This window comes from the organism of the source record quoted next, unplaced genomic scaffold (assembly GCF_019419815.1).
Source record: "Pyrus x bretschneideri cultivar Hongxiangsu unplaced genomic scaffold, Pyrus_bretschneideri_v1 Contig20, whole genome shotgun sequence".
NCBI classification, from domain to species: domain Eukaryota; kingdom Viridiplantae; phylum Streptophyta; class Magnoliopsida; order Rosales; family Rosaceae; genus Pyrus; species Pyrus x bretschneideri.
The window spans coordinates 7,047,501-7,060,300 of record NW_025999502.1 but is presented as its reverse complement, the minus strand read 5'-3'; the positions used below and the strand labels follow the sequence as shown (position 1 = coordinate 7,060,300).

The following is a 12,800-nucleotide window of genomic DNA, read 5'->3' as shown; positions in this document are numbered from 1 at the left end:
GGATCTCCACTTCAACCGATTTGGTGTAACTTCTTTGGTTCATGTATTTAACTAACATTGCAAAAAATTTCATGTTAAAGCTTAAGCTGACTTCTTTGAATGATTCATATACATGTTTTTCCCATGTATTAAGTTCATGCAAGAAAGACTGTAAGCAAGGGTGAACTTTGACTCTCTCCGCCTTTTGTTTGTTGCCAGATGGCTTTATTGTGGATTAGAAATCCACCATCCAAGATCAAACCTAATGTACTAGATCAGACCTCAAACAGGGCTATCTTACAAAAATCAAAACCTTAACCCAAAGTCATTTTACAGCTGCTAACACATCCATCTTCGTATAAGAACGAGAATTATCCCTGAACTCATTAGGAACTGATGCCCAAAGAGCTCCCCAGTATCTAATTCTATCCCAGTAAGTTTTCAGAATAATCCTATCAAAGCAGGAGATCTGGAGTTTACATCTTTGTAGTAATAACCTTCTAAGCTCCTAATGCAGGCTATTATAATTTGAGCTGTTATTGTATAGTCTAACGGTTTAAGATCAGAAAAAATGGCTAACCAATAATTTCCTTGTAGCCAGTTTAAGACTGAAACTTCATCTGTGTAATTTCCTCCATGTCTGAACTTTGAAAAGGAGGTTGTAATTTTTCAAGTTCCACCTATGTAATTGGAAGAACTAACAAGGGACGTGTTAACCATCAATAACTTGCCGATTGTCTCTTATCTTATCGAAATTTAGCAACAACACTCATGATGCGAAGTCTATTGGATAATGGATTTTTGTAGGTTTATTATATGCAGTGCGATTATTTCAGTCAGGAACTATATATTTAAATTTGCTGTTAGCAGGACAATGTTAAGGCCTTTTTGTACTCACTATCAGTCCACAACCATTTTCTGTGTTTCAATCTTCAGATTTGCAAATGCCCTTTGCCATTTGCTCGATTGGAAGTGCTCAATATCTCTGAAAATCCTCTCACTGATACATGTGCATCTTGCCTCTCCACTATCTTGGAAAATTGCAAGGGTAAAGTGCTTTCATTGAGCTCAAGCATTTAAATTATTTGTTTCTGTTCTTATTGATGTTTAGTAGCATATATGCTTCTTGGTACATTTAATTATTTGAATGGAATTTGTTCAAAGTAACGCTGAATAGTCTCTGCTTATTTTGCTTTGTAGCTCTTTGCAGCTTGAGCATAAAGCGCTGTTCTGTCACGTCTAGAACAATTCAAAAAGTTGCCGAGGCATTGAATTCTGATTCTGTGCTTGGGCAGCTTTGTATAGGTATGCTTGACATTTCATAATTGCAATACACATTATTGGCTGGACTTTTTATTTTCATCAATTATCGGGTTGTCTCAATTCCTTTCCTTCCACAGGATATAACTACCCAATTCATGGAAATACCATCATTAATTTACTTTCCAAGCTTGACACTTTGAAAAGGTTTAGATTCACTTAAAATCATTCTTTCTTTCAGTATGCATAGGTTACTCCATCCACTAACTGGGGTGAATATACAAATTTCCTTCTTATGCAGATTTTCAAAATTAAGTCTGAATGGACTGAGTCTAAAACAGTCTGTAGTTGATAGCCCTTGCAACCTTGTCCTTGTCAGGATTAAGTCTTCGGGAAACTTGTATTGGTATTGTGAGTGCACTGTCATTTTGCATTAACTCCTCGGTTCTCACTGTTGTTGGACTTCCGTCACTATGCATATTCTCCTTACTGCTTTCTTCCAATTTTGTTTATTTTAATATTCTTTTTCAGGATGAGGCATTACTATTAACTGAGTCATTGTTCAGCCAAACTCCAGAGTTTGTGAAACTTGACTTTTCAAAATGTAAAGTGACGTCTAATTATTTTCACAGACTAAGCACCAATTCTTCTATGATTTGTGGCATTGTTGAGCTGAACCTTTCGGAAAATCCTATCACGGAGAAGGTTTGTTCTCTCATTTGTATATACAAATACATGAAGATATGCTGCCTTTATAAACCTGAGATTTTTTGTTGGAGCTGCATGAGATTATTTTGTCATTAACTCTCTTCTGGCCTTTACATGTCCTTTGTCCTTCCACTTAATTTGTGTAACTTTTGACCTGAATTGTCATTCTTCACCATGTACGCCCAAATCCGTCTAAGGGCTTTATCTTGAAAGAATGTTGTCATTAGTCTCTTTGCTAGTCTAAGAATCAAGTTTCTGCTACGAGAATTTCTTGGATCTTACCAAGACAAAAAGGGTAGTCGATACATTTCTAATTAATTCCATTTCATCACTATGAACACAGGGTAACAATGCACTATCATCAATGCTTTTGGATTCTCAATGTTGTCTGAAAGTGTTGTCTCTTCAAAAGTGCGAGCTCGGGACTGCTGGAATTCTTCGAATAATCAAGGCATTATCAGGTTCACACCACTAGCTCACCTCTGTCCTTACTCCCAAATATTAGTCCCATGAAATGGAACTAATAATAATTGTTTGGTTTGATGTTTTAAGCAGGTAATGGTTGTCTTGAAGAGCTGAATCTTGCTGAAAATGCCAATGTGGAAATACAATACTCTGAATCTACTCCGGACCACTTCTGTACCAAAGGAAGCTTACCCTGCTCAACAGGGTTCCTACCATGCGAACACTGATTTAGATGCGCTTGAAGTTGCTGATAGTGAAGATGATCAAGAAAAAGTTGAAACTGCTGCACGTGAACTTGATGACAGCTTTACAAGCCAGTGGCGGAGTAATTCCTCGTCTCCTGTGCACCGGTTTATTCAAGAGCTTTCTACTGCCGTTGGTATGCCAAAAAATTTGCAACTACTGGGAAAATGCACCAGTTTATTCCAGAGAAAATGCAGAAATATTGCGTTCTTCATGGTCAAGCTCAAGAGCCGGTGCAGCTTGGAGGCATATCAAGGATCAGACCATTCATTTTAGGGGTGGACAAACGGGTAGAGGACCCGTGGGTCGGGACGGGTAATCATGGTTTGGGGCGAGTCCAATTTTTTTGTTAGAATAAACGGGGAGGGCTAGGTCCAAATCTTCAGACCCACGGGGCCCCGGACCGGTCCATTTCTATAATGCAATGGATGGCACTGTTGGTGGAATAGAAACCCACCTATTTGAATGAATGAATAGGCCCATTCCTATAATGACAATACAATGAAATTGGTTTCATTGGACTTGTTTCTAATATAATTATACAAAATGAAACCTTCCCAAGCTTCCAAAGTCTTCCCCCTTCTTCGATTTCAAACTAAAACCCACCAAGTTCATACGTCTCTCATTTCTCTCACTCTGCAAGTCCAGCGAACTTCTTCCCGTCTCTCATTTCTCTCTCACCCCTTCTCTATCTCTCTTTCACTCTCTGCACGTCTCTCATTTCTCTCTCACCCCTAATTAGAACATCACCAAACTTCTTCAAATCCTTCCATTTCTGACCGTAATATGCTCAGTCTCTCCCTTGGTTTTATCGAAATCTCACTCAGATGGACGAAGATGGCGCATGGGTCTAAACAAGAGAAGTCGGTCCAGATCAGAAAGAGACAGGGGACTGAGAGGGGCGGAGCTGAGAGATTGAGATGGCAAGAGCAGAAGTACTGAACGCGTACAAAGCTTTGCTACAAGCAACGTGGAAGTCGTTCGCCGGAGACGTGACGATGCTAAACGGTGCGGCGGAGGTCTGCAAGAAGTTCGAAGAGAGCAGGCACGTGACGTCAAACATGGAGATCCAGAGCCTCTTGGAATAGGCAGGCGAGGCCTCCCATTTCATCAGCGAAATGATCGTCTAGGCCAAGCTCAATTGTTGCTGGGCATTTGGGTTTTGCGTCGGAGGAAGACAGACTTGAATAACGTTGTTTCCTTTTGTTGGACCCATGGACCTGGCCCGAAACACCTGTTTCAAACAGGCTGGGTTATGTCCAGTTCCAACTTCAGAAATTTCAATACTCGGCCTGACACGCCCCGACCCCGATATTCCCCGAATACCAGGATAGGCACGTGCTGGCCGACACCCGAGGGTGACGAAAGCCATTTATTGAGTGTAAAAACTGAAAACAAAGGTGTAAATAAGGTTTATGAATATAAAAGAATAATTAATATGCAAATATGGACCGTGTTCAGAGCACACCTCTAACCTAGAACACTAGAAGAAAATAATATAAAATTGAATGAGACAAAGGAGTGGGTCCTACACCACGAGGACTCGAAGATGCCGATGCGGAAGTGCCTGGACGTCGGGATTGTAAGCCTCGATTCTAAGTCCTGAAGGGGGCGCAAAACAAACATGAGTGGACCAAGTTGATATATATATAATAAAACAGTATCAACATACTAACCCCCAGGTTTTATGAAAACACAAATATAATGATAAACATAGGTTTTCCGAAACCTAGCATGTCGTGCAATATCTCAAATCATAACATGTAAATATCATAAACACTAGTGAATGTCCGATACAACTCTCCAGGCCCCATGCCGGCTCCCCGTCTCTGAGCAGACAGTCAGAGGAAAATACACTTGAGGCCCTATGCCGGCTCCCCGTCTCTGAGCAGACGGTCAGAGGAAAACACACTCCAGGCCCTATGCCAACACCAAACCGTCGCCCGGGACGGACCGGATCTATCCCTACGTCCCGTAGCGGAAAGGACCACTAGGTAAGTACAAAACCAGTGAACATACATATATTTAAAGATCAACTTCATAGTATAAAGTCATCCATCATCTATACTATAAAGAGGTGTTCTAAACATGTTCTAAATATCATATCGTCATCCATCAGATATTCTACAAGAACATGGGTTATAGGAAAAATAGTAATAATTCAAACTAGCCTCAGTAAGTATGTTATCTCGTAAAACGTTTCATAAAAAATACTCATCAAATCATGCTTTTCATGTATGCATTTCTACTATCAAAACATGCATTTTTAGAAGGGGTCCACTCACAGTACTTCGCCGTCGAAAAGCCACGCCATCTAGCAAAGAAGGAAACTCCACAGATAATCACCCCTAAGCACATAAATGATACATTTAGTCAGACTCTACTCAAACGATTGAATTTGGGAAAACGGACATCGGAAACGGGTTTAGAACGTCGAAATTAGCCTAGGAGGGGTCCCGCACGAAAACCCAAAAAGTCAACGGTCAAAGTCAACGTTGACCGGGTCAACGGTCAACGGGTCACGGGTTTGGGCTTTAGGGTTTTGGGTTAGGGTAATTGGGTTTAGGTTTTAGGTGGGTTGGATTTGGGTTAGAAGGAAAGTGGGTTTGGGTTTGAAACCTCATGGCCCAAGGCCTAATTAAAAAGGGGATATGGGTTTGGGCTGCAACCAAGGCCCTAAGGCCTTTTGGGTTTTTAAAAGAAATAAACTAAAAATAAAAAGGAAAAGGTTTAGGGTTTTGGGCCAGAGACCAAACGGGCCTAAGGCCCGTGGGGAAAGGAAACGGCCTGAAGGCCTGGGTGTTTTCTTGGGCTGGGTTTCACGCCGGAGAAGAAGGCCGGAATTTAGACAAACTTTGAACGTCCATAACTTTGTTAATACTCGACGACATCAAGTGATTCAAAAATGAAAATCGTAGCTCTCGAAGAGAGGAAGAGAATGGTACCTCACACGACGTCTAACTCGCCGTGGTTTGGCTGGAAAACACCTCGAAAGTCACTGAGGTCGCCGGAAACTGGGTAAGATTCAAATGAGTATAACTTCTTCAATACTCAATGAAATTAGGTGAAACAAAAAGGAAAGTTGTAGTACTCAGTGAGACGAAGAGATTGATACCTCGCACGCCGGCCAACTCGCCGTGGTTTGGCCGTAAATCGCCTCGAAAGGGACGGTGCTCGCCGGAAATTTGGGTGTGCACTCACCCGTGCCAAAACACTCCAAAACCTTGGAAATCAAGAACCCAAGTTCAAAAACCACATCTAACCAACATCTAATATGAATAAAAGGAAAGAAACACGGCTTACCCAACCGGAAAACGATGAAACTCGCCGGAGATGCTCGGCGTACTCCGGCACCGCGAGCAGGGGAGAGAGAAAGAGAGAGAGAAAAGCAGTTCAATGGCGATGATGGTGATGATTTCCTCGAGTAGGTGTAGCTGTGGGTGTGTGTGTGTGTGTGTGGTTGTCACGGGTAGAAGAAGAAGAAGAGGAATGAGAGAGTTTTCGAAAAGAAAGGAAAAAGGTGCAGACAACAAAAGAAAAGAAGGAAAAGAAGAAAAAAGAAAAAGAAGAAAGAAGAAAGGAGGGACACGGCAGGGGGGACAAAACAAGGGTGGGCCCCTTGGGCTCACCAAATAAGGTTCAAAAAAAATTTTAAAAAGGAAGGTATCCTCAAACTTAGTGAAAATATAAAAATACCCATTTTCTTCCGTAAATTTCCGGGATGGGTTGTTACACGGCCCATTCCATTTTAAAGCGGGTCCGATCCGGTCCTTTCAAATTTGGGCCCAACTCGGCCCGTGCCCACCCCTAATCCATTTATTTACGAAGGGAATCAAGTGTTGTGTGAAACCCTGCTGCAGAAGGGATTAGTTTTCTTGCTTCTTGCTGCTACAACATCCTCACTCAGTACCAGTACCAACTTCATCTTTAAAATCACGGCGTAAATTCATACTTCGAAAATTTTCGCCATTAAAACCGAAAAATGTATAGATACATGACTGCGTAAATTATGCAGACCATAACAACTTTTATTTTTGCAGAGAAATTTTTGAGACATAATGTTAATATATATTACGTGTATTTGTTTATAAAGGCAGTCATGTAGAACATGTTTTAGTGTGGATTGTTTGCCCGACTTCAGTTGAGGACATGTAAAGACAATGTGCTTACCTAAGATTGCCATATACAAGTTACAACTAAGCACGCGATCAATGAAGTTTGACAGCTATCTTTTTTTATAATACAAGTGTATATTTATCGATGTGGAATTGGTTGCAAGTGTAATCTACTAAAAACAGTTTTTTGTGAGGGATGTGTTGAAAAATGCAATCTCACATCAGAAACTTGACAAACTGTATTACTACTTATGAATAAATAGACTACTAATAATAATGCTCAAGCTTTTTGTAATAAAATTCAATATCTGCCAAATTATGCAAGGAGTAAAGTTCTGGACGTGTTTAGACGCCGATTTCATTTCCAAGTATGCATGTATGTAGTTCCTGCTAAGTGCTAAGTATCATATTTTCGAAGTTACATTATGAAAACGTATTTTAATTAACTCCATACTAGTAGAAATAGAATGGTCTTGCAAAGTGGATACGTCCACATCAGAATACGAGATCCATGCATGCCAGTCCAGTTGTCAAATTATCCCGTTCCAAAGTAGTGGTTAAAGTATTTACCAGTCAGCTTCTGTTCAGCTTTGACCTGTCTTAGTTGAACCTGTCAACTTAATTTCAATGTATCCATGCAAAACTTGAAAGCCAAGTGTCCTTCATTCCCGGCATTCATCAACGCCTCTAACTCGATCTTCACGCTTCCACGACTTGCATGCATTTCCATCTGTTCAAGTCCCAACTTCCCCAAACATCAATGAAATATAATATATATATATATAGAGAGAGAGGGGGGAACCTTTAAGGGAAGAAATCTTTATTTTTTTTTCTTTAAACGGGAATTAGTTGTGGGATCTGAACTACATCGAACTTTAACAATCTAAACCATTTATTTTTCAAGTTGCACTTCATAAATCATTCTTACAAAATATTAGCCAAATTGGAAATGTTTAGAACATATAATTGGGTTCGAAGAAATTAACGAATAATTTGTTATATAAGAGACAATGAAATTTTATCTTGATAATTAAATAGGCAAATGGTTTCGGATTAAAATGAATTTTTGCAAGGATGATTTATAAATCGAGATTTATAAAATAGACGGTTCGGATTGTTGATGTTCATTGTGGAGTGAACCCCACACTTAATCCCTATTTTTTTGACAAAAATAGAGATTCGTTTGCATAAAGGGTTTGTGTGTGTGTATATATTATCACCGTGCATGCATTTTGTGGCAGGATATTTTTTATAATATAATTAGCTAATTACTCTTAATGTTGATCGATGCATTAATTTCTCATTCATCCAAATTAAGAGAGAACCAGTCAAGTTTGGCTGCTGGATTTCCACTCACTCTATACAGTGTACGTGTCACGTGTGTGACCGCCATGGTCCGCTTAATTAAATACTAGACGAAGCTCAAACATTATGTGTGCAAAAATAAAATAATTTTAAAAAAAATATATGGAAAAGAGAGAAATTGGAGAGAAATTGTGAAAGAAATAGAGAAAAAAATTGAGTTATTTAATTTTTAAATTAGAGATGTTATGATGAGATGTGGGTGAGGTTTGAATAAAAAAATTTAATTGTGCAAAATTATATCATTACCCTTGATTTTATAGTGTGATACGAGATCAAAAATTATCTATTCACTCTTTCAGTTGACAAGGAAAATTTTATTAACAGATAATTTAGATGTTACATACTAACAGTTAAACTGTATTGCTTACGAAATATCGCTTCAGTAAATTCGAACATGTTATGAAACCTTACAAGTGATGGCAGCCATCAGTAGTACATGAAAAGGATAAAACACTTGTAATTAATAAAACTTATAGCTTTTGAGATTACTGGAATCTTAACTTCTTCAGTTAGAGGAGATGGCCAGAGAGGGAGACTGAGATGTGTCGCTGAGTGTTAATGATGGCTGAGACCTGAGAGCCGGAGAGTGAATCGAGAGGCAGAGAGAGAATGAGTCGTTAGAAATTTAAAAAAAAAAAAAAAAAAAAAAAACACGAGATGACTAAATGTGTATGGTTGAGATTACCCTAATAATATTAGATATTTAAAATTATAACAATAAAAAATTTCGGTTCAGTTTTGATAAAATTTAACTACCAAGTTATTGATAAAATTTAAATTTCGATAGGTAATTTACAATTTAGGTATATTTTCGTTTCACTAATTTCATTTTCGATTCTGTAATTTTTAGTTCGGTATTTCGTTCAGAAAAATGACAGCCGTGGTTGTGTATAGGAGAATAGCCTTTGTGATTGAGTCATAAATTTTGTATTTCTTATACGTAAGAGTGAGACTTATTCCACGATATGCTTGACAACTTATTTTACATAATCATCCTACATTTAGCAAAATTTCGGATATGCTTTTCTATTCCAATAAAAGAAATTTATTGTTCTTTTTACAAACGATATGATAATCTACATTAAATTACTTTAAACTATACGGAGAGATATTCTAACACACGACCTCGAATGCAAGTGCAAATGCTCTCAAAGCTACTAATTTTCTTTTTATTACATATGAGATTCTATACTAATCTAGATTAATCACTCCACTTACAAGAAAATTATTTATTAAAATTCTAATAAAAGCAGTTTTTCTCAGTATAATAATTTGTTAAGAATTTGGATAACATATAATAATTTATTTACGAATATTCTATATTTATCAAAATTTGGGAAATAATGTAATTATTTATTTTCCTTTTTTGGTTGATTATGATGATTGGTGTATCAAAATACAATTACGATGGTAGGTAAATCGTATGTGTATAAATATAGGAATAGAAATAATATTTTTCATTTAATTGATCAATTTGGTGTTATTAAAAGTGTTCAACAAATGCTAAGGATGCGGCTTCGATCCGTACTGATTCTCTTACTCCAACAACTAACAATTTAATCGGCACAATCGTTTGTGAAAAAATAAATTCCAACAAACTGACCTGGGAACTGTAGAGATGAATGCGGCCCAGACAACGTACTCCTTCTTCCAATTTCTTTAAATAGCGCTTTTTCTGGCTTTCTTATCTTCTTCTTCTCTAATTTTGGCAATTCAGACTCTTTACTACTTTCTATTCGTCTTCTTCTTTTCAAACCCTGAAAATAATTAAATTAATCAAGACAATCAAAGAACAATTACATTGATCGTGCACCCACCACCATGGATTCTGATCTCTCCGTTATCATCCCTCGCGTCCTCATCGTCTCTCGACGTACCCTTCGCAAGAACAAGTTCGTAGATTTTGTGGGTACGCTCTCAATTTCCATAACAATAACAATTTCATCTTCTTTTCTTCATAAATTTTTAACATTTTATTACGAGCGGTGTTACTGTAACTAAGGAAAGAAGAAGGGTTTGAACTCAGAAACGCAGTGGGTTGAAACAAAAATCTTATATACGAGGCCAACACACCACTTTCTTTAACGCTTTTATTCTAATCCTAAATTCCTAATGCACAGTTTTACTGATAATTAATCGTTTGTATGTGATTTTAGGTGAATACCATCTTGATCTTATAGTAGGTTATGGAGCAGTACCAGTAATCGTGCCCCGAGTGAATGGGGTGCACATGTTATTGGATAGCTTCGAGCCCATCCATGGAGTCCTCCTCTGCGAAGGAGAAGGCATTGACCCGTCTCTCTATGAGTCAGAGGTTGACGTCTCAGGTCTTTCACCGGAAGAGTTGGAAGATATCAGGAAGCTCCATGCAAGCGACACAGTCATCGACAAAGAAAAAGACTCGATCGAACTGAGGCTGGCGAAGCTCTGCCTCGAACGGAACATACCCTACTTGGGAATATGCAGAGGCTCACAGGTCTTGAACGTGGCATGTGGAGGAACCCTTTACCAAGACATCGAGAGAGAGCTCTCGAAAAAGCTCAGCAAATTGGATGATAAAAAAAATGGTGTGTATGTGCAGCATATAAATTATGAAGACTACGATGGGCATAGGCATGTGGTGAATATGGTGGAGAAGACTCCTTTGCACCATTGGTTTAACGAGTCTATGGAATCAGGAGAAGGGAAGATGCAGATTAGGGTTAACAGCTATCACCATCAAGGTGTTAAGAAATTGGCACAGAGATTTGTGCCAATGGCATTTGCACCAGATGGTTTGATTGAAGGGTTTTACGATCCAGATGCTTATAATCCTGAGGAAGGTAAGTTTATCATGGGATTACAGTTTCATCCAGAGAGAATGAGGAGACCAGATTCTGATGAGTTTGATTACCATGGTTGCCCATCTGCTTATCAGGTCTCTTAGCTACTTAATTTTTCAATAACTTTTTTTGTTTGTGTATAGAATATATTGTAATCATAAATTATGGATTAATGAGGAATTAATGTATTAACGGATTTTGTAGGAATTTGTGAAGGCAGCAATTGCTTACAAGAACAAGCTTAATAGATCAGCTTCAGTACCACAATCTTTGAAGCTGGATGGGGAAATGGAGAAAAGGAGAAAGAAAATTGTTAGAAGTTTCTCAATTGCAAGAAACATATACACAGGAGGCCTAGGAGGTGGTCTCCATCCAATCAAAGAATCTGAACTTGAAGCTGGTGCAGAATTCCTTGAGGTTAATTTCTGATAGATTACCAACCGTTTGATATTATTCTTTTTAACTTTTTGTTACTAGGTGACCAAAGAATACATGATCATTTATTCGTGAAATGCGATATTAACGGTGGAGACAATAGATGTGCGTTTAGTGTTTTAATCTCTAACCTTGGTATCAATCCAAGGGTGGGTGCACACGGATACTTGGTCACTAGGTGATCGAGAGAGTGAGACTCGGGTGTGCTATTTACATTAGGAAACTTTAATTTGATACTAATGTGTTTTATTTTGATACTAAAGTGTTGTTTTTGTCTTATCTGCAGTCGAACACAGCACTGAGCTTACAGCAGGAGAATAGACTGAAGCAAATGGGTGCAACAGTGAGAAATGCAGGTTCCTATAAACAGAGATTGAAGTTGAATGAGGAGAGAGAAAGAATGGCAAGGAATGTGATGGGGAAAATGTCAGTGGAGCAATTGTCTAATCTGTTGACCTTCTACATGTTGAAAATCAATGTCAAAGTTAGGTATGGAAAATTAGGCAATGTTAGGCATGGTTGAATAAAAATAAATTAGGTGCAATTAATGTGTTTTGTGTGGTAATAAATAATCTTAGTTTATTCATTTGGTTTGCTATAAATACCCAAGTCCTCAAGCATTGTAAATCATCCAAGGAAAAACAAAGCCTAGAGCTAAATAAGAAAAGCTTTGCTAATTAGTTTGTTTTGTGAGCTTTCTTTAAGAGTGTGTTCTATTTTCTTCTTCTTGGGATCATTAGAGTTATCTTGGATACTCTTCTTATTCAACAATTGGTATCAGAGCCAAGTCGGTCAGGGATCGTTCTTGGTAGAGCATTGGTTGTAAAGTCTCTTGAAATTCCGAGTATGCTCTGTGGTTGCAGTTTTGACTGATCTTCCACATCAGAAAAGATTTCTTGAGATTATTGCTGGGGTTATCACAAACCTTGAGAGGGAGCTTCTTTGTGTCGAGAGTAGTGTATTACTCTGCACGGTAGTCACTCAAGCTTGCTCGGTGTAGTCAAAGTCTTGCCGATACGATGGGTGATCTTCAAGTTGTTGGAGGAATCAAGAAGCTCAACAACCAAAACTATAACACGTGGGCAACGTGTATAGAGTCTTACCTTCAAGGTCAAGACTTGTGGGAGGTTGTCGGTGGTAGTGAAGCTACACAACCGGCAGCGGAAGATGCTAACGGCGTCTTGCGGAAGTGGAAAATTAAAGCAGGCAAATCAATGTTTGCTTTAAAGACCACAATAGAAGAAGAAATGTTGGAGCACATTCGGGATGCTAGAACGCCAAAGGAAGCATGGGACACTTTTGTTACACTCTTTTCGAAGAGGAACGATACAAAATTGCAACTTCTCGAGAATGAGCTGCTATCGATGATACAACGTGACATGACAATTGCCCAGTACTTTCACAAGGT

At 38.5% G+C, this 12,800-nt stretch overlaps 2 protein-coding genes and 1 long non-coding RNA gene across 4 annotated transcripts in view; 2 read left to right on the top strand and 1 right to left on the bottom strand.

Annotated features, from left to right (window-relative positions):
• Nucleotides 1-12,800, top strand: part of LOC103936622 (G-type lectin S-receptor-like serine/threonine-protein kinase At1g61500) — an 81,121-nt gene that overhangs the window by 23,407 nt on the left and 44,914 nt on the right. The gene's annotated exons all lie outside the window — the stretch shown is intronic.
• LOC125477126 lies at nt 5,174-6,334 on the bottom strand. Its single transcript, XR_007258317.1, has 3 exons — nt 5,959-6,334; nt 5,771-5,878; nt 5,174-5,669 (listed from the first exon to the last, which is right to left on the bottom strand). It is a non-coding gene; the product is annotated as an uncharacterized LOC125477126 (long non-coding RNA).
• LOC103938316 (putative glutamine amidotransferase GAT1_2.1) overlaps nt 9,507-12,800 on the top strand; it is a 30,577-nt gene continuing 27,283 nt past the window's right edge. The window contains exons 1-4 of the mRNA XM_048584025.1: nt 9,507-10,044; nt 10,292-11,052; nt 11,162-11,374; nt 11,679-11,876. Coding sequence (XP_048439982.1) covers nt 9,957-10,044; nt 10,292-11,052; nt 11,162-11,374; nt 11,679-11,876 — 1,260 coding nt within the window. The 5' untranslated portion in view covers nt 9,507-9,956. The remainder of the gene's footprint in view (nt 10,045-10,291; nt 11,053-11,161; nt 11,375-11,678; nt 11,877-12,800) is intronic.